This window comes from Sarcophilus harrisii, chromosome 3, assembly GCF_902635505.1.
Source record: "Sarcophilus harrisii chromosome 3, mSarHar1.11, whole genome shotgun sequence".
In the NCBI taxonomy this organism is placed as follows: Eukaryota; Metazoa; Chordata; class Mammalia; order Dasyuromorphia; family Dasyuridae; genus Sarcophilus; species Sarcophilus harrisii.
The window spans coordinates 573,308,787-573,330,488 of NC_045428.1; the positions used below are offsets into that span (position 1 = coordinate 573,308,787).

The window sequence follows — 21,702 nt, forward strand, 5'->3', positions numbered from 1 at the left end:
AGGAACCTCCTCCAGGTAGGTTTTAGGTTCTCCAGTTCCCTCAGGTTATTATTTCCTATTTTCCTATCAGGGCATCTAGGGAACTCCCAGCCTGAGTTCTGGAGAATGCAAACTCCAAGAGGGAAGGGAAAATTCTGCTTTGGAGCGTTGTATTCCCAAGAACTAGCACAGAGCTGGCAGCAGAACCGGCCCTAGACACATACTTATGGATTGGAGTCCCAGATGCGCAATTCCTGCTCCTGGTTCACCAGGGCTCAGAAGCCTGGAGCAGAATATCCAACAGGGAACTGGAAAGCAGATGGCACTGTGTCTAGAGAACCAGGTGGTTGTGAAAGGCCAGAGCTGCAGGTCAAGGTTCTCAGGTTTGGTCCCCAGTGCCATCCAGCTCCACTGACCAGCTTGCCGTCCATCACAAGGGGCACGTGATCTTCCACTTCCCCACCTTTGCATTGACTGGCCCACACTCTTGGAACGCCTTCCCCCCTCCTCACCTTGACTTCTGAGCTTCTCCAGCTTCTTTCAAGCCTTAATTCAAATGTCATCTACCTCAGGAAGTCTTTTCCAGTCTTCCCCAGTTGTGAGGGCATTTCCCTTCATGGCTGTCTTCTGTCAAAATTCTCAGATATATGTCTTTTTGCACCTAATGATTTACAGGTTGTCTCCTCCGTCAAGATGTGAGCTCCCCTTTGTCTTTCTGTGGATCCCCAGTACAGCAGCTGGTCAGGTGGTCAGACTGCTGACTCACCCACCCCAACACTGGACCCTGAAAGAAATTCTCCTATTTGGGGGTAGGGGGAAAAAAGACAAACAACATTCCTCCTTCCTGTAAGCCATGACATTTATGGGGGAAAGGACTTTGGCACAGACTACCCACGCTGATTCTGCCAAAACAGAACAAAATACCGAAGCAACAACCTTAATAATTCAAGCAAATTATCTCCATGAGACCAAGGAGATCTGACTTCTCAGACCAGAATAATGAAGTCTATAAATGCCCATTCCATGGAAGAGACCCCTAGAAAGAGAGGAGCACACCTTGCAGCAGCCCTCAAAGGAGCTGTTCTAGGAATAGCAGCAAATTATGAGGAAGAAGTGAGGTGGTACAATGGACAGAGTGCCAGGCCTGGAAGCCAGCCTCAGACATTCACTAGTGGGTGACCCTGGGCAAGTCAAGTCTCCCTGTCTGCCTCAGTTCTGTCACCTGCAAAACAAACTGGAGAAGGAAATTCCAGTATTTCTGCCAAGAAAACCCTAAATAGGGTCACATCAGAAAAGACTAAAAACAACTGAATAAGAAGTGCTACGAGCAGAAAACATCGATAGGTTTCGGAGGAATGTTATCCTTTGTGTAGGTAAAAAATGTATAACTGGTTAGTTCTTAAAGGGGAGATGCCAGAGATGCGAGAGGCGGAGTCCTAAGCTTGGGAGCAGAGGCTTAGCTTGGGTCACTGGGGACAACTGTTCAAGCTGTCCCACAGAATATCCTTGTCACCATCAGAAATAAGATAAGAAATAAGAACATATTCAGAACAAACACGTATTCAGTACTTAATGTTCACAAAGTGTCCATAACCTGATAAAATCCCACCTTCTGCATGAAGTCTTTCCCCATCCCCTTAATTCCCAGGTTTTCTTCATTATCTCCAACGGATCCTGCAGATACTTTGTACACAATTGTCTGCATGCTGTTTTTCCCACTCCATCAGAATTGTTGTCATTTCAATTGTGTCCAGTTCTTTGTGACCCCTTTTGGAGCGGATGAACCCCAGTGGTTAGTCATTTCCTCCTCCAGATCATTTTACAGATCAGGAAACTGAGGCAAACGGAGTGAAGTGATTTGCACAGAATTTCTGAGACTAGATTTGAACTCAAGTCCTCCTGACTGCAGGACCAGAGCTCTTAGCCACTGGGCCACCTGGCTGTCCTCCTTGAGCACAGATTGTTTACTTTTGCCTATGTTCCATGGTACCTGGCACACAGTAGACGCTTACTGTTTACCGGCACGGACTGCAGCACTGGATCCTCAGAACAAGCTGTGGTCTTGGCAGAGCTGTCTTGGGAGAGGTAAGGGGACTTTTGCAGGGTCTCTGACTCATTGAGCTGGCTGAGGCAGGATTCAAAGGAAAGCCACTCAGACCCTCCCACACACTCCCCCAGTCATTAGGCCAATTGTTCTGACCTAGTGGGGCAAAATCCCAAGTCCAAAAGCGGATCAAAGGGCAGCTGGCTCCCAATGCCTCCTCAGTGTTTTGTGGAGGGAGACCGCCAGGTCACCCTCAGGAACAGCCCCTGGCACCGGTGCCTGACATGGACCAGGACTTCAAAGTGAGGTTCCTCACTTCTCAACCTGGAGATGAGTGAGGACGGGAGGGACTCTGGAGGACGGCGGAGGTCAGAGCCCAGAGGGGCTTTGGGGCTGCTGACGGAGACAGACCTTCCCTAGCAGCTCCCCGGCCCCCTCCGGCCTACACCTCCGCTGGCCGTGGAAACAAGGGCAAAGGAGAAGCGGGCAAGAGTGCTTCCCCAAGTAACCAGGTGTGCCAGGGCAGGAGGGCTGTCAGGGTTCGGGCGGAGCTGCAACAGCTCGTGCTGCCCAGGTTCTCAGTCTCTCCCAGGGTACCCCGGCAGCGGGGCCTAAAGGCCCATTTGGCATTCCAAGGACCGCGAGCCGGGGAGGGGCTGGGCTGCAGGAATCCCAGCCCTGCAAAGAACCCAGGGCGTGGGAGCTCCACCCTCTCGGACCCCTCTGGGAGAGCCCCAGCAGCCCGGACCTGCCCAAGGACACAGCTCTCCGGCCTTCCAGAGCAGTGGGCCCGTGGGAAGGGGACTTCTAAGGGACCACGCCTCGTACTTACGAGGGGGGAAAGCGTCATGTGACCGGGCTGCAAAGCGGAGCGGCCTTTGAAAGAGGATGGCTTTTGCAAGTTTCAATAAAGCTTTATTCTATTAGAAACCGTAAAAACCACTCGGAGCTCCCAGGCACAAAAGCTCCTCAGACTTAGTCTGCACCCCCCATCCACCCTAGGAAGTCCTCGTGGGAGCAGCACAAACGCCACCCCCTCCTCACCTCGCCGCCTTCACCCCGGCCCCTCCCTCCACCACCAGCACCAGTGGCTGGAGAGCGCAGCGCGCACTGGAGGGCCAAGTTCAAGGTCACCCGGCCTCTCCCCCCCTCGGGGGGGGGGGCTCACCTGTAAGATGAGGGGGCAGCAGGAGGGGGACTCCGCGGTCCCTCCCAGCTCGGGGGGGAGGGGCGGGTCCCTGGGGGCTTAGCCGAGTTCTCCTGTGGCCTCCCGCCTGGCCAGGCGCTCCCCAGCAGGGCCCCCCCCTCCCCGGAAGCAGGAGGACCCTGAGGGCCCTAAGGGGCGTGGGGAGTAAGTGGCCACGCGGAGGCAGCGCCCCGGGGCCGGGGGTCCCGCCGGACGCGCGCTGCGCCCCGGGCTGTGTGCCGGGCCCCTCCCACCCGGGACCCCTCCTTCAGGTCCGGCGGCCCGCCCCCCCCCACTCCCCCACCCCCCCCCCGGGGCACAGCGGGCGCGGCGGGACCGGCCGCTCCGCAGGCAGGTGCCCCGGGGGCGGGGGAGCGGAGAACGGCTGGCCGACCTGACCCGGCCCGGAGAGGTCACGGGCCGAGCCCCGCACGTTGCACAAGGGGAAACTGAGGCCCAGAGAGGCGCCACGTCCCGGAGCCCGAACCTGCCCCTTTACAGAGAGGGAGACTGAGGCGGAGAGGGGGGGCAGAGGCGGCGCCGGCGCCCGCGCGAGCCCCGCACCAGCCTCCCCGGCGCGTGGCCGCCCGGGGCTGCCGACTGACCCTTCCGGGCCCCCGTCACGCCGCGGCCGCGGGAGCGCGCGGGGGCGGGGGCGGGCGCGGGGGGGCAGGGGCGGGGCCGCGGGCGCGCGGGGCCGCCGGGGGTTGGGGGGGTGGGGGACGAGGGGTCATTGGGGGAGGGGCAACGAGGGGCCCCCCCGATTCCTCCCCCCGGCCCCTCACGCCCAACGACCCGGGCTCCCGCCTCTGGGCCCCCGACACTCGGCCCCAGCGACCCCAGCGGCCCCCGTGCCGGCTGCGGGGCCCCAGCAGCCCCGGCTCCCCCTTACCTGGCTCGTCGGCTCTGCCTGCTCCGAGGACGCCATCTTTCTGAGGCCTGACTAATCGATCGCCGCCCCGCGACGCTTCTCTTGAACTGCACGCCCTCACTCGCGGACACAGGCCAGAAGAAGCAAGAGCCGAGTGATCGATTGGGAGCAGTGGGCGTGGCCAGGGGTGGGGTGGGTGGGGCGGGACCGTAGGAAAGTGGAAAGCTCTCAACCTACTCTTCTACTTAGAGAATAACAGCAGCTTCCATTCTACAGCGCCTGCTGTGTGCCGGGCAGGGTCCTAAGCGCTTTGCAGATATTAACCCATCTGACCCCCATTTTACAAAGGATTTGCCTAGAGCTAAAAATAATAATATCTAACATTCACACAGCACCTACTATGTGCCAGGCACTGTGCTAAATGCCTTACAATTAAATCTCAGTTAACAATAGTAATAGCCCGTTTGTATGCACCTACTATGTGTCAGACACTGTGCTGAGTGCTTTACAGTTAAGTCTCAGTTAACAACAATAATGATAATAACTTTTATACAGCACCTACTATGTGCCAGGCACTGTGCTAAATGCCTTACAATTAAATCTCAGTTAACAATAGTAATAGCCCGTTTGTATGCACCTACTATGTGTCAGACACTGTGCTGAGTGCTTTACAGTTAAGTCTCAGTTAACAACAATAATGATAATAACTTTTATACAGCACCTACTATGTGCCAGGCACTGTGCTAAATGCCTTACAATTAAATCTCAGTTAACAATAATAATAATAACTTTTATATAGCACCTACTATGTGTCAGACACCGTGCTAAGTGCTTTACAATTATTATCTCAGCTAATCCTCACAACAATAGAGGGGATAGGGAGATGATGTTATTATCCCCATTTGAGGAAACTGAGGCAGAAATGAAGGGACCTGCCCAGGGTCACCCAGCTAGTTAAGCAGCAATCAAGATTTGAACTCAGATGCTTTTGTTTCTTCAACTCATCCAAAGATGAAGATTTAAAGAATCTTGGAATTTGAACTCGGTAGGGACCTATCATCTAATACCTACATTTCAGGTTATAAATGGGGCATCAAGTCCCCTTCCAGTCCTTAATCCCTTGATTTGTGCCAGAAATTCAAGCACAAAAACAGTAGATTTCCCAAGAGCTGTCCACCCCCGGAATCCACTCACTGCACCATACCCATGTCCTGGACTGTGCTAGGCTATTATTTAAGACTTATACAGGATTGATGCTGAGTGAAACGAGCAGGGCCAAGAGATCATTATATACTTCAACAACAATACTATATGATGATCAATTCTGATGGACCCGACCATCTTCAGCAATGAGATGAACCAAATCAGTTCCAATGGAGCAGTAATGAACTGAACCAGCTACACCCAGCAAAAGAACTCTGGGAGATGACTAAGAACCACTACATAGAATCCCCAATCCCTCTATTTTTGTCCTCCTGCATTTTTGATTTCCTTCGCAGATTAGTTGTACACTATTTCAAAGTCTTTCTATACAGCAAAATAACTGTTTGGACATGTATACACATATTGTATTTAACTTATTCTTCAACATATTTAACATGTATTAGTCAACCTGCCATCCGGGGGAGGGGGTGGGGAGAAGAAGGGGAAAAATTGGAACAAAAGGTTTGGCAATTGTCAATGCTGAAAAAGTATCCATGCATATATCTTGTAAATAAAAAGGTATAATGAAAAAAAAAAGACTTATACAGTATAACTTCTTTCTACTCTGTGGCAAAATGTGGAGCCATTTTGTAACTCATCATTTCTGTGACTTCCCAAGACCAAAGTCCTTAGAATGTAAATTCACAGATGTGCGTTCCTTGCAGTTAATGCAGTGCTTCATCTGGATTTCCCTTCTTCATGTCCTCTAGACTTCCCTGAATACCCTCAAGTCCCAGCTAAAACCCTGCCTTCTACAAGACTTTCCCTGCCCCCTTAATTCTAGTACCTTCCCTCTGCTGATTATTTCCAATTTATCCTATCCATATCTCTGATTTTAAAGCAGCGTCTGTCTTTTGCCTCTTATTGTATGGCCAATACTTACCATATTTGCTCAGCATATTTGTTGTTGTTCAGTGGGTCAGTCCTTCATGATCCCATTTGGGGTTTTCTTGGCAAAGATACTAGAGCGCTTTGCCATTTCCTTCTTCAGTTCATTTTACAGATGAGTAAACTGAGGCCAAAAGGATGAAATGGCTTGGCCAGGCCACATAGTTGTTTAGTGTCTGAGGGTGGCTTTGAACTCGGGAAGATGTCATTGGTGTCTTTATAACTCCAGTAACGAGCAGAGCGATTTACAGAGAGTAAGTATTTAATAAATACTCTTTGGTTGGAATTGTTGAGTTTTGTCAAGTTTCACATCATTCTCATGAAATCTTAGCTTGCCCCAGAATATCCTGACTCTACAAAAAGACATTTTACCTTTTTCCATGCATCTCTAGCTTGCCCTAGTCCATGAATATCCTATTTGAGATATATCAAGTCCTGGGAGTTTTTCCCAAACTATCTTATCTGAAGTTATCCATATGTATTGGAGATTGCCCAGTTTCCCTCCTTTGCCCCATTTTCCTGTTCATTCTTTTCCCTCTTTACAGAGTCCCTCACCTTATTCTGCTAGGATACCTGCTCCTTTACCCTAAATAAACGCTCTCACTTAATTTGGAGACAGTTTGAGTTGAAATTCTTTCAGATTCAACACAGCAACCCCTGCCCCAATCCCCCCACATTTTTGGAGTACCCTAACAGTTTCATTACAGGTTGTATTTCATTGTTGCTTCTAGATGAAATCAGAGAATAGATACATTGGAACTCTTAAGTGAATTTATATTTATTCAATTAATTTATCATTTTTACATAAATTAATTCAATTTAATTAACAAAATGAATACCTTGATGAAAAATGATGAAGTCATCATCAACCAATGTGTTGTCATTCACAATCCAAGGCACTATTATCAGGCTTCCCCCAGATCCCTTCTTGCTCCAAAATTCAGCAGCTCAAACGTCTACATTTTTATTGCATTTCATATTTAATTTCCATTCCTATGTTTATAAACCAGAAATTACAGGAAGTCATCCTAGCTAAAGATTTCCAATGTGTTCATTCTATGCTAGAAGATTCTTTGATGATCAATTTTATGTATTTATATATATATATGTATTTTTACATAATATATATTATAAATATATATATCCTTCATCATGCTTCCATATTTCAAGGATAAGGGGTGTATTTGGTGTGGGTATTACCACCTCCTTTAGCAGAAAGTCTTCCAGATTGGCTGTGGCCAAAAGATCCACTCCAAACAAAAGTCCAACTGGTGATGGCCTCCCTGACCCCAGGCCACCATAGCCCATTCAGTCCGATGGAGCCTTTCCCAACTTGTGTTCCCCTGGGAGAGTCTTCAAGTCTTCAAGGTCAAGTCCACACCATGAATTGCCATCAAAATAAGTAGTAGAGGAAGCTTCTTGTGATTACAAATCTGGTGTCAGGGAGAGTCAATTGTCCATGAGCACAGGAGAGCCCCTTTTCATTAACGTTTCTTGCAGGTTGACTATTTCTTCCACCCTTAGTCCCTCCTGTCCTCATCTAATTTCTTTCAGGGTTTTAGGGTATTGATTACTTTGAGTCCTTTGTTTAAATATTTCCAGTAATAAGAAACTCACTCCTATTCTGGAAAGATCTTTCCATTTAAGGCACCTCTAATCATCAGAAAGTTCTTCCTCAGAACTAAACTAAAATCAGCCTTTCTGTGGCTTTATAAGAAGGCCTACACTAAGGGCTTCCATAGTGTCCAGCAGACTCATCTCCGAGTTCAAATCCAACCTCAGACACTAACTAGCTGTGGGACCCTGAGCAAGTCACTTGACCCTGCTTGCCTCAGTTTCTCCATCTGTAAAATGAGCTGGAGAAGGAAATGTCAAACCAACCTAGATTCTTTGTCAAGAGTGGGGTCACAACGGTTTGAACAAGATTGAAAAATGAATAATTAACGTCAACATAGAATTTGGACCCAAAGGGATGATCTTGCCATTTTATAGATGAGGAAACTGAGTCCCAGAGAGGTTGGATGACATGTCCAGTGTCACCTAGGCAGCAGCAGGAGTTCTGTCCAATCCTGCCTCCACTTTGGCCAGGACAGCTCAGGCTTGGGTGTGCCCTCCACTGTTACACAGAATCCACTGGAATCCCCCTTTTCCCTGAAAGGCCTTCAGCTGAGTTGGTAATACACCACCCGAGGCCTTCTTTCTACTATTAGAGTTGGGAGCCAGCAGGGCGCTGCTTCAGGTCTCCTCAGCAGCTTGCTCACCCCCCTCAGCCCCCCAACACAACCTCAAGGAAAGAGATAAGCTTGAGAGGGTTCCAAGAAACGCAGTGAGCCCTAGATGACTGGAAGCCAACGGAGAATGGAGCATCCTGGAGATGGGCAGCTGTCCAGCAGTGGGAGATACTGTGGGCTGAAGGCACCATCCCTCCCTTAAATGAGCAAACCGTCAGCGCGTTTCCAGGAAATGGGAGAGGGTTTGTTTATTGACAGATGTCTGCTGTGTTAAATCAGTACTTTTGTAAAACTTTAATGGAAAAAAAAAAGGTGAAAACAAATTTAAAAACAAAAAAAAGAGAAAAGAGAAGGTGGCAGCCAGAGCCAGTCCCATGCTCCAGTGTGTTCTGGCCAATACGGTGGGGCTCTCATTTCCCTTGGGCTAAATAGGAGTCCCCGGGGGCTCTGTCCCGGTCCTCTGCTCTTCTGTGATGTTCAGTTGTGTCTGTTCTTCATGGGCCACACTGTCTGTGGGCTTTTCTTGGCAAAGCTGAAGTGGCGGTGGTTGGCCGCTTCCTTCTCCAGTGGACAAAGGCACACAGGCCATGGAATTGCCCAAGATCTCACATCTTTCTGACTCCCACCCACTGCTTCTCTCCATCCACCTACAGCTGCTTCTCTCATTTAAAGCTTATCAGCTCTCTCTTCTCTATGCTGATGATTCTCAACTAGCCAGAAGACTCAAGCTGGCTCAGGGAGACTGACGGCTTTCCTGTCTCACTCTCTCCCAACTGCCTTTCAGATACCTCTAACCCGACTGCGAGGATACACCTTAAACTCAGCATTCCCAAAACTGGTACCGGCCTTCCTGGCTGTTTCACAAACAAGACCCTTCTCCCCTCTGACCTCTCTGGTTTCCTTCAAATTTGGGCTGAAATCCCACCTTCTACAGGAAGCCTTCCAAAGCCCCTGGTAATTCTAGTGCCTTCCCTCTGTTAGTTATCTCCTATTTATCCTGTATATACCTTTATACACACATCGTCCCCTCCATTGGATTGTAAACTCCTTGAGGGCAGAGATTGTTTTAGCACAGGGACAGGCACACAGTAGGCACTTAATAAATGCTTATCAATTGAGTGACTGACCTATTCATGCCATGCTTCATTGGCTTTTTCAGCAGGTGAACGTTGAGACCAATATCCATTGAAACCTCTTTCTAGCCTCATCTCTCATCCTGTCTTTGTGTAATTGACTTTTTGAACCTAAATAAAGGATTTTACATTTATCTGGTTCTTTCAACTCATCGTTTCAGACTAGATGGATCTTTGACAACCCGATTCTGACCGTCCAGGCTTTTAGCTATTCCCTCTTCCCTCCTTCAGGTCGTTCAGGAATTGGCTGAGAAGGCCAGCCAGGTCTCCCTCCGAGCCATGCGTGAAATGCAGGGCCCAGGATGTGGCACAAAGACCCCCCCTCACCCCTTCTAGCTGACACGGGAGCATCGAACTTGAGTTAGAACCTAGGAAACCTCTCCTTCAACCAAGGCCTCATTTTGTGTCTTTTGCCTCTTTTGGCATCCTCAGAGCTTAGCGTAGCGGGAACTTGATCAATGATTCTTGAATTGAAATGAACTATAAGCAAGGAAACTGGGGAGGCTCAGGAATAAGCAAGGAAACTGGGGAGGCTCAGGGACCAAACGGGGTCCGACGTCACAGGCTACATTGCGCCTCAGATTCGGGGTCTGAACCCCGTCCCCGCTCCCTGCAGAGCCGGCAGTCTTCCCACCGCGCCCAGAAGCGCCCTCCTGGCTGTTTCAGGGGGTGACGCGGAGACAGCATCCTCCCAAACCTCCCTCCAGCCTCATCTGTCTGGTCCTCTCTCCGTGCAATTGCAGACCCATTCCTGCGGCGAGGGTGAAACCGACCAGCTTCTGCAATTAACTCTGCGGTCACCCCGTCCCGGCCTCCGGGACGCGGCGAACTTTAAGGAATATGTTTTGTCACGTGAGTAAGTGTGCGAACAGAGGCTATAAAAAGCCCCGGCGTCAGCGGGAGAAGTTCCCAGCGCCGAGAGCCAAGTCCAGAGTCACGCAGAACTCGCGCCCCGTCCCTTTAAGAAGACTCCGGCGGAATACGCAATCTCACTTGGGCGGGGCGACTACAAGGCCCAAGATGCTTTGGGGCCGCCCTGCGTGCCCCGAGGCAGCCCGAAACTACTCGTCCCGGTATGCTCCGGGCGTGTGGGTGGTGCCTAAGGACGAGCTCCTAGCTTCCCTGGCACCGGGTGTTCCCCAGCCGTGACTCAGACCGTGCTTCCTGCGGCCCGCGATGGACTTTTCGGAGGAGACTACGGGCGCTTTGAAGCCCTGCCTGCTGCGGCGCAACCGGAGCCGGGACCACCACGGCGCGGCGGCCTCCTCGCTGGAGGAGCTGAAGAGCAAGGGTGCGCGCGGGGTCCGGCGGGAGGGTCCGGGAGGCGAGGCGGCCGGTGCCGCGCTGGGGGCCGAGGTTCGGGAGGGACGGTCCCCGTGGGACCCTGTCACAGAAGGGGCGCTGAGTCCCGGGGAGGCGACGCGGCCCCCCGGTTATCCCTCTCCCCCCTGAGCTCCGCTGAGAACTGTGGGGCTCCCGGGGCTCTGGGCGTGGGGAGGGCGGGGGTGGGGCAGGGGCGTGGGAACGGAGACTGTGTCCCCTTTGGGGCTTCGCTCTGGAGGCCGCCTCCGAGAGCGAACCTGCCTCGCTCCCGAAGGACTGGCCGCGCCTAAGCTTCCGACAGCCTCCGTGTCCTTGGGGGTTGGACACTCCAGTGGGCAGCCCTGGGACCCGGCCGGCACCTGACCCACGTCCCCAGCTGGGAACGCGTGTTGTCAGAGTCGCCCTTCGTGTGCCCAGGACCGGGCGGCTCCTCCCGGCTAAGCAGCCCCCTGCTGGCCGCCGGGCTGTCCGGCGCAGACCCTTGGTCCGCCGGGAGCTGGGCAGCGCTCCTAAACACGCCTCCCCCGCCTGCCTGCGCGCTCCTCAGCGCCGAGCTGCGGGCTGGCTCCGTAAGTTCCATCAGCGCGCGGTGTGAGAGGTCTGCCCCGAGAGCCCGGGGCCCCTTCGAGAGGAGTCCAGGGGCCCCTCCGAGAGCCCGGGGCCCCTCCGAGAGCCCGGGGCCCCTCCGGCTCTCCCTCTGCCTTTCCCGGGATGTGGAAGGGCAGACTGGATGGGGCGCTTCCAGTAGTTTTCATTGATCCAGGATGTCTTATCGGGGGCGTTGCCCAGGAAGCAGCCTCTCGCCTAGTGAGAAAGAAGGTGAAAGTTACCGATCCCATCCTTTCTCTCTGTTAGACTTTTTCTAAGGGTTTGCAGTCAGAAATGCGGTGTTTCCAACATGAAGAATCCAGGCTTTGGGGCATGTGCTCAAATCTGTCCCGTTTTCGGCTTCGCAGTAGCAGTATTCCGGGGTGTTTTGAGGCAATCTAGATAAAGTGACTTGACCAGGGTCTCGCAGCTAGTAGGTGTCTTAAGGTGGAACTTGAACTCAGAGCCTTCCGACTCCAGGGCCAGTGCTCTACCTACTGCACCACCCAGTTGCTCTGGGATAGTAATATGTAGATTAACCACCTTACAGGGAGGTCATGGAGAAAAACCTTTTTCACTTTAGTCGCCAACTGCTATACAACCTGCAGATTAAGCTCAGTTTCTGTATGTTCGGGTGGCCCAGCGGAGAGACCACTCCCCCACTCTGGGATACCCACTAGCTGTATGACCTTGAACAAGTCACTTTACCCTGAATCTCTCAGTTACAAACCACTCCAGGGTCTTCAAGTCAAATAGGGTTACCCAGAGTCAGCTACAACAGAACAATAAAAATGGTGCTGGGGATCCTGAGGCAAAAATCAAACACTTTCTACTGACCAAGAGCTTAAGTTCTTGGGAGGGGGCAGGAATAAAAGGGGGGGGGGAGAGGATGTATATATACGTAATAATTTGTATGAGGAAGAAGGAAGAGAATAAAAAAAAGCCTTTCTGGAGGAGGAAGTACATGAAAGGAGCCAAGGACCTCTTAAGAGGTGACATGGGGAGAGTAATGCATTCTGAGACTAAGAGCCGTCTGTACAAATGTGCAGGGAGGGGTCGGAGACTGTTTATGTGCTGAGTTTGGGCAACGATAAGTTGGACTGTTTGTCTGGAAATTAAAAGTATTTGAAATGTAGTCACGTGAAATCAGTCTGGCTACTGAGGGGTTTTAAAGGTCAGACAGATGTGATTGTGGTCGAGGCATTTGGGAGGCTCTAAGGGACAAGTAGGGATCCAGAAACGGTGTGTGATTATAGGTCTAAGGCACCTCATGCTTTCTCTCATAGCTCGTGACATCCTGGCCATCGACAAGTCCCTGGAGCCAATCACTCTGGTTCTGGCAGAGGACGGCACAATTGTGGATGATGAAGACTACTTCCTGTGTTTACCCGACAACACCAAGTTCGTAGCGCTCGCCTGCAATGAGACGTGGACATACAGCAATACAGGTGAGGAGCCCGGGCTTGCAGAGCAAAGCCTTGGCTGCGATGGCACAGCCTGAGGGGTCTGGGGGGCCTGGGCCCTTAGGAAGGACAGGCAGGTTGTTGCAGGGCTTCGGTGGAAGCACTTTGCAAACCTTCGAGAACCCTGTGAATGCCGCTGCTGTTACTGTGGCCGTTCTTCTCTCTCATCCTTGTTGAGCCGATTCCCCTTCCAGCACTAGATCTAGGGACGTGTCACTTGAGTGATTTGAGCTTCAGGCTCCTCATTGTAAAATAGGGGGTTGGAACAGAGCGTCCCCAAGGTCCCTTCCAGCTCAGGGTGACTCTCGTATGGGGGGGCAAGTATCTGGTAACTAGAAAAGTTTGGCAATGGGCTAAGTCTCACCTAACCCTCTGTGGAGCCTTTCTTCAGAACAGTTATAAGTAGGTTCCTGTATCCACAAAAGGAGAAAGAGAATTTGAGCCCCTGCTGGTCTTCCCGTGGATCAGTGAAACCGTTTCCCATGAATCAGTGTTTCCTGGACATCCTGAAGGCTTCTGAGGCCCCATGCCCATCCTTTCCCCCAGGGGGTCCTCCAGCCTCTGCTGGAGCTTGCCCCCAGGCCCTTCCCTGTCTGCTTTTGGACAGCTCCCGCACTAGAAAGGTTTTCCTCATGTCCAGCCCCAGTCTGGCCCTTGGTAGCTTCCAGCCTCCAGCCAGAGGGATTATCATCTACCTCAGCCAGCTCTTATCAGGGTGGTTCCGGCCACCCTGGGAGTTCTGACTAGTGCTGCCTTTTCTCCCCTGGGGCTCAGACGGGGGCACGGCGTGGCTCTCCCAGGAGTCCTTGGGCAGGGCGGACAGCAAAGGACAAGGTGGGAAACCCCGGCAGCTCAAAGGCGATCTCTCCAGCATCATCCTCCTGGCTGAGGAAGATCTCCAGGTGAGGGCCTTTCTGCCTCCAGCCCGGCCTGTCCCAGGAGGAATTCTCCTTTGTCTGTCCCTCAGAGGCACCTTCTCAGACTCTCCCTTTGCTGGAGCTGTCCTCACCCTGACCCGCCCAGTCCTCCTTCTTTTTAGCCCCACCCCTGGTTTCCCAGCATTATTATTTGTATAATTCATCCCTTTAGCTGTAAGACTTTGAGATCCTCCTCCGGTAGCAAGGCGCCCCAAGGCCTCTGCCCGGGTCCTGCCCTGCATTAGCGAAGGGGAGTCTCCCACGATGAAGTCACAGAGAACAGACAAGCCAGAGAGACAGAGAACAGGGCTGGCCCAGTCACTCAGAAGTTCCTTAGTTTTGGGGGGGGGGGAGAGGTACCCCCTGTCCCTGCCCGGGGGGTGGGGACGCCCAGCTTTGGGTCTGTGCTTTTGTGCAGAATAATCGCACCACTTTTGTTCTGGGATTTTTATTTTTTTGGTCTAGAGCAAAGTTGGTTTGGGGCCCTCCCGGTGAGGCAGGTCCCTCCCTCAACCCAGAGCAATGTGCCTGAAGCAACTTAAATCCAGGGCTTCCTGACCCGAAGCCCCCAATGCCGGGGCGCTAGTTTCCTTCCTTGTTCCAGACTTTTCCTATACATGTGAGGGAGAAACTCCCTGTGGGGAAGCTCCCTGATGAGAGCCACAGCTCATTATCTCTCAGAGCAGGGAGGCAGCTGGGGCACAGAAATGGCCCAACTTGTCCCACGCTCACAGCTGGTGTGTATCAGGCACAGTGCCCACCTCAGCCTGGCTATCCCGCGCCCCCACGCTGCCTCTCACTGGCATTGGGAGCCACCCTCTTCTTTTTTCCCCCAAAGGAAAAATGGGCCCCAACAAATCCGTTGTGTTGCTGGCGTGAGGGCAGCGAGGTGGCCCAGTGGGAGAGCGCTGGACTTGGAACCCAAAAGTCTCCTCTCCCTGAGCTCAGCTCTGGGCTCCGGTCTCATGTGTGACCCTGGGCAAGTCGCATTCTCTGTTGCCTCAGTTCCCTCATCATAAAATGAGCTGGACTAGGAGTGGCCAACCACCCAGCGTCTCTGCCAGGAAAACCCCAAATGGGGACTGGCTTCCTCCGCGCCTTCCCGCCCTTTCTTTCCCGCCACCAGAAAAGTCAATTTGTATGCTTGGCCCCCGCACCTTTCTACAATCCCCGCTGCTCACCAGCCCCTGAACTTTTGTTTCCCTTGAGCGGGAACGTTTTTGGTGGATGGCCCCTTCTGGGACCTTTTCCCTCCCTTGTTTCTGCCTTCAGCGCCTCCCCGCGCCCTGCTCAGACTTGGCTGGGGCCTCCCAAACCCTTGAAACCGGGACCTCCAGAACACCCTGCAGCAGGTGCTGGACCACAGGGAGGAAGCACGCCAGTCCCAGCAGCTGCTGCAGCTCTATCTCCAGGCCTTGGAGAAGGAGGGGCGGCCCTGTCAAGGGGAAGGTGGGCCCCCAGGCTAACCCCCCTCAGAATCCTTGTGTGGGTGGGGCCTCCCTCGGGACAGAGACAGAGGCCCAAGGCAGAGCCCCCCAGGTGCTCCAAGGTGGGAGCTCCCTGTGGCCGCTGTCCTCCTGCCTGTGCTTGGGCCAGCTGTCAATCCCGGGCCTGGGGCTGCCTGAGGTTGAGGCTGCCGGAAAGGGATGGAAGGGGACAGACGGGGCCCCGCCCGCCTTCCAGTCCTGGGTCCTGAGGGTCCGGAAAAGTTCTCCCCGGAGCTGAGCCTTCCACCAGGGGATTTGAGGTGGCCCCCAGGACCCTTCCCGAAGTTTTGAGTTGTGTCCGCCTCCGGGCCCTTTTGGGGCTCCCTGGCAGGAAATCTGGAGCAGTCCCCGCCCTCCGCCTGCCTGATATGAAAAACTTGAGGCACACGGGGAAGGGACTTCCCGGCCCCAGCCGGCTGGATTTGCACTCGGGAGTCCATTTAGGGCGGGCGCCCCCCAGGGCATGGGGGGGTCCTTCATCCCCCCCATCCGGGGGGGCCCCCAGTACCCTGTAAATGAAAGGGAAGAACCAGCAGGGGAGGTGATTTTGGCTTTTTCTGCTGGGACAGGAGGGCGGGGGTCTGTCCTGGGGCATCAAAGCAGCGTTGAGGTGGGGCACAGTTCTGAAGCTCAGGTTAGGCCCCGGGAAGTGGGCTCCGGGTGGCGTCTGGATGGCCTTTATTTGAGTCTTATCTCTGAGCCTTGCAGGGAAAAGTCCCCTCCCCCCTCATCTTCACAATGGTGTCCTCACATCCCTGGTGGGGCTAACTGAGGGCAAGAACACCCAGATCCAGCTGTGCGTCTGACACCCTGTGCCCAAGGGCCCGTCACCCCTGGGGCAGAACCGTCTGTCAGCCCCCAGTCAGTCTCCATGACGACAGGGACTTGACTGTAGCTCCTAAGGTCCCAGAGTTAGAGCCGGGAGGGGGTTGGAGGTCACCAAGTCTGTCTCCCAGAGACCGAGGCAAGGGATCTGGCCAAAGCAGGGCTTGCACACGTGACTTCTGGCTCCCCAAGAGGGCTTGTGCCCTCCCCCCTGAGTTGTTCCCCCCCGAGTTGTGCTTCCCCCCCCGCCGAGTTGTGCCCCCCCAGTCATGCTCTCCCCACCCCCCGAGTCATGAGCCTCATGGGGGAGATGGCATCCGGGGAGTGCGTGTCGGCGCTGGGAGTCCGGAGGGGTCAGGACTGTGGGGACTCAGCAGGGGGACTGCACGCACTGGGTGCCTGATCCCCTCCCCAGGAAGCAGCATGGCTCAGGGACCTTCCGGCAGAAGCTGGGCCAGCGGGAGGGGCCGCCCACTGACTTCTCCTCCCCCCTTTTGCTGCAGCTGGTGATCAAGGAGCACCCGGAGGCTCTGGCCCAAGCTTTGAGCTGGAACCCCAAGAAGGCCGAGGAGGTCCAAAGAGCCTGTGAGGAGCAGCTCGCCCTGCGCCTGCAGCAGGTCCAGAGCCTCAACGCCCTGCACAGTCTCTCCGCCAGAAAGAACTCTCTGACCGAAGAGCCTGTGAGCCTGAAACGGGCCAAGTGAGCCCCCGCCTCCTGGCCGGCAGCTGCCGGACCCCCGGGTCTTCCTCGGGTCAGCAGCAGCAGCCGACTCTGCATGTCCGGCCTGTCCGGCCCCTCTTCCCCTGTCTTAGGGTCACCCATGGGGGGGGAGGGGACTGGACACACGGACCAAGAGGCTACACCCATCTGGGAAACCCTCATAGGGACCCGCTGACATCCTGAGCAACCAAAGCGCTTTAAAAACCTTGGGCTGCAGAGACAAGACTCGGCTCCCAGTCTCCCCGGGGCTCCTGCCTTGTTGGAAGAGAATCCAGAAGGGGGACACGTGGCTTGGACATCGCTGCCTCCCCTGGGACCGTAGCAAAAAGACTACGGGGGAGGGGGCTGAGCATGGTCGGCTGGGGAGGTTGGGGGGGAAGCTTTCATTGCCCAAACTACCGGGTTTTCACTTCGACTTTGGGGGGTACCTGGAGTCTGCGGATCAGGAGCAGCTTGAGGTGGGAGGGGGCTGGTGTTTCACTCCTAGTAGCTAATTCAGAGCAGAGCTGTGGTTTGGGGGCTATGGGTTCGAATCCCACCTCCAACACCTCCTGGGCCAGGGGCCTCCGGGCCAGAAGCATGTTAACCCCGTGAGGCAGGCGCTCCGACGCACGTGCGTGTGTGCTGTGGCTGCCACCGAGCTGTACGTCACACAAATCCGTGTGCACAAGACGGCGGCCACTGAGCCGTGTGTGACGCCCACGTAGCGTGCTGTGTAACCACTGCCGGACCGAGCATCCCCAGACGTGTGTATACGGGTAATAAAAGATTGCATATTATGGAACGGCCGGGTTGTCACAGTGACTCCTTTACAGCAGGGGAGCTCTGGGCTCCAGCCAGTTTCCATGTGACTCAGCGTGGGGCCGTCCAGGCCAGGGACTCGGGGCTTCCATGGAGGAGACGCAGGGCAGGCTGTATGTTTGTTTCTGTAAAGCATCCTGGGAGAGGGAGAGAGCTGCTGATAAAGTGCCTCGGACTTTTAATGTTGGAGAAAGCATAAATTCAGCAGCGCCTGAGGGGGCGGGGATGGGGGAGAAACACACACACGCACACACACACACAAGGTTGGGTGGTGGGACATTGTTGAGCCCTTCCTTCTAACAGGCAGTGACCCACACATCTGGCCCCCTTGTCTCCTCCCCGTTCCCTTCATGGAAGACGAATGTATTTGCTGTGACCTCAAGGCCAAGCTTAGTGACTTTTTTTTTTTAATAATTTTTCTTGATGCTTTTTGATTTTTAATCCACATTCATGCACGGTCATTCCCTCCCCAAATGAGCCTCTCATTTTTACTGACATTTAACTGACCAATAGAGTATTTTGTTCCCAGAGTGCCCCCCTTTACTGAAAATAGGGAGGTGGTTTTTCCCATAAATTGTGAGCTCCTTGAGGGCAGGCAATGTCTCTTGCCTCCTTTTATAGCCTGCAGGACTTTTTTTGCACAGTGCCGGACATTTGTTGGATTGTGTCCAGCTCTTTGTGACCCATTAAACCATAGCACCCCAATGCTGTCCATGGGGTTCTCTTGGCAGAGGTACTGAGCTAGTTGACTGCTTCCTTCTGCAGCTCGTTTTACAGATGAGGAAACTGAGGCAAGCAGGATGAAGTGGCTTGTCCAGGATCACACAGCTAGGAAGTGTCTTGAGGCTAGATTCAGGTTTTCCTGCCTCTGGGCCTAGCACTTTTATTAACCTAGCCATCTAACTGCCCCTGGTTCATACTAGGTGCATAATATGTTTAATGCCTGTTTGGGACAACAAAATGAGGCAGTGGACAGAGCAACAGTCCTGGAGTCAAGGACCTGAGTTCAAGTCCAGCCTCATACAAATACAACCTTATGACCCTGGGCAAGTCACCCTGATTGCCACATACCCCCCCAAAAATAATTTTTGATTCTTCTAGATCAAGAACAGTCATTATAATCATTCAGCATTTGCCTTCTGGCATTGTGTCCTGGTATACAACACTTACTAAGGAATTCAGTCAGCAACTTTGTTGACGATCCAGAGAACCCTGATCTTTGTCCTAGAACAAATCCCAAATGTTTTCTGTATTCCTTCTCTCTCCCTCCCCCCATCTCCTCTGACATTCTCTGAAGCCTATGAACTACTTCTTAGAGTAAAGCTTTTCAATAATTTAAGGAAGTGCTGAATTTCACTATAAAAATAACAAATAACCCTTTATTCTCCATTCATCAGTTGGTACATGTATTCCCGTGTTTCCATCCCATCCTTCATTTTGGTTGTTTCATAGAGAAATGTCCCATTCATAAGCTGCATTTTATATTCCCTTTCTTCAATCGATGGGCACCCCTTTGTTTCTACCTTTTGGTTATCACCAAAAGTGCTATTAGAAATAGAGATTCTATTTTTGGTGCACATGAGGACTGTCTTTCTGTTGTTGACCTCTTTAGGCTACCTGTAGAACGGTCAGAGAATATAAACAGGAGGTAACTTTCCTGGTTTTGCCCCGTAGGCCCCTGGTTCTGTAGGTCACCTCTGTCCTTTTTCTTTCCTGACATTTGTAGAACTGATTGCATTTCACTCTCATTCCTGGCCTGGGGCCCGGGTCTAACTGGAAAAAACCTGACGTCTAACCATAGAATGAATCTGCTTTAAAGAGAACGTCAGGGGTGTTTTCTTTTTTGCTGATAATCTTTGGGAACAAAGTCCCATCGGCTTACCTGGCAGCACAGGATGGTTCTTTTTTTTAAAAGCTCACTGTTGCAAAGATCCTCAAGTCTTTGGCCCTGGGTCTGAAGTCAGGGAGACTCGTGGCCTCAGACACTAGCTGTGTGACCCTGGGGAAGTCACTTTGTCCTGTGTGCCTCCGTTTCCCCATCTATAAAATGAGCTGGAGAAGGAAATGGATGATCACTCCAGTATCTCTGCCAGGAGGACCACAGATGGGGTCAGGAAGAGTTGGACATGTTTGAAATGACCAAACAACAACTTAGGCTTTGCTGTTATTCTAGTGACTTCAGAGAATCAATCAGCTCCTTTTTGAAACTGGCCCATAGTTCCCTTGGTCTAGGGAAGCGGTTTTTAACTCTTCTTAAGGTCATGGACTTACCCTTTTGGCAGGCTGATGAAACCTATAAACTCCTCAGAATAACATGTCCAAATAATTGGAGGAAATGCTAAATTTCAATGAGAGATTATTAATTTTTTTTTTATCCAAGTTCACATACACAAACAAGGAAATTTATCCCTTGTTAAGAATCTCTGACCTAAAGGTGCTTCATTTTTTTAGCACCTATTTGACAAATTTTTTATTGGTTTGCTTTTTTTTGGGGGGGGGGCAACCTCTGCCACCTTAAACCCACCATTAAAAGGGAAAGACAAGTTAGCACATATTTTTTTAATTAAAGCGTTTTGTTTTCAAAACATGCATAGATGGTTTTCAACATTCACCTTTGCAAAGTTTTGTGTTCCAATTTTTTTCCCTCCACCTCCTCCCCTAGACAGCAAATAATCCAATATGTTAAACATATGCAATTCTTCTATACATATTTCTACAATTATACTGCACAAGAAAAATCAGATCAAAAAGGAAAAATGAGAAAGAAACAAAATGCAAACAACAATAAAAAAGGTGAAATACTATGCTGTGATCCACACTCAGTCCCCACAGCCCTCTCTTTGGGTACAGAGGCTCTCTTCATCACAAAACCGTTGGAACTGACCTGAATCACCTTGATGTTCAACACAGATCTCTTAAGCACCAGGCACTACAATAAGTTCTGGGGATACAAAGACATAAACAGTTCCTGCCCTCAAGAACCTCACAGTCTAATGAGAGAGAATAATGATAATGAAACATAACCATCCAACTAGTGACCACATCTCATGGCAAATGCAACATTTTGCACCTGGTTCTCGAAGAGGAAATCATGTTTATTCATCTGTCTAACTGGACCAAAATTGGCCACTGCACTTAGTCTGAATCTGGCAGCTCTTGTGTGATTTTCATTTGTATTCTTTGTAGTCAGTCCCTGTTTTGTTTTTCTTCACTCTGTATCAGTTCATGCACGCCTTCCTGTGTGTCTCTGTTGTAAACAACTGTCATTGTTTCCTAATGCTGACAAAAATATTCAATTATATTCATATCTACCACAGTTCAGCTATTTCCTAATCCATGAGAACTCAATACATTTCCTTTTATTTTATTTTATTTTTGCTACTATAGAAATATTAGTTGGGAATGCTTTGGTCTGTGTAACACTCTCTCTTGGTCTCTGATATCTTTATACCTAGTAGTGAGCATCCATCAACAAACTTACCTCTAACTGAATATCCAGTGACATCATAACCTCAACATATCCAAAACACAGCTCATTATCTTTCCCCCTTTCCCTCTTTCTCTCTTACTTTAGAGAGCGATCTTCCCATTCCCTCAGGCTCCCAACCTGGGAATCATCCTGTATTCCCCTCCATCCTCCAAATCCAAGCTATTGCCAAAGTTTATCTATTTCACCTTTGTAACATCTCTTGTCTATTTCAACTCTGCAGCCTCTCTTGTCTATTTCCTTTGGTAATATTTCTTGTCCATTTCATCCTGCAGCCTCTTATCTATTTCACTTTGTAGTGTTTCTTGTCTATTTCACCTCTGCAGCCTCTCTTGTCTCTTTCACTTGGTTGTATCTCTTGTCCATTTCATCTCTAAAGCCTCTCTTGTCGATTTCACTTTGTAGCATCTACTTGCCTTTTTTTTTTAAACCTCTGGAGCTTTTTGTCTATTTCACTTCTGCAGCCTCTCTTGTCTATTTCACCTCTGCAGCCTCTCTTGTCTATTTCCTTTGGTAATATCTCTTGTCCATTTCATCCCTGCAGCCTCTTATCTA

At 51.7% G+C, this 21,702-nt stretch overlaps 2 protein-coding genes across 3 annotated transcripts in view; one reads left to right on the forward strand and one right to left on the reverse strand.

The window, feature by feature from the left end:
* PEX14 (peroxisomal biogenesis factor 14) overlaps positions 1 to 4,184 on the reverse strand; it is a 137,527-nt gene extending 133,343 nt beyond the window's left edge. Inside the window, exon 1 of one of the 2 annotated variants that reach the window (XM_031962878.1) lies at positions 4,102 to 4,184. In XM_031962878.1, coding sequence (XP_031818738.1) covers positions 4,102 to 4,137 — 36 coding nt within the window. In that variant the 5' untranslated portion in view covers positions 4,138 to 4,184. Of the gene's footprint in view, positions 1 to 491; positions 1,059 to 4,101 lie in introns of those variants that run through there. The other variant, XM_031962877.1, reaches the window with a different exon arrangement.
* A 5,351-nt stretch (positions 4,185 to 9,535) lies between these two features.
* Positions 9,536 to 17,643, forward strand: DFFA (DNA fragmentation factor subunit alpha). Its single transcript, XM_031961556.1, is given in 6 exon segments — positions 9,536 to 10,826; positions 12,733 to 12,894; positions 13,684 to 13,811; positions 15,099 to 15,147; positions 15,150 to 15,275; positions 16,436 to 17,643. Coding segments are annotated over 6 exon segments (987 nt in total). The 5' UTR covers positions 9,536 to 10,711; the 3' UTR covers positions 16,843 to 17,643.
* Positions 17,644 to 21,702: the final 4,059 nt, after the last annotated feature.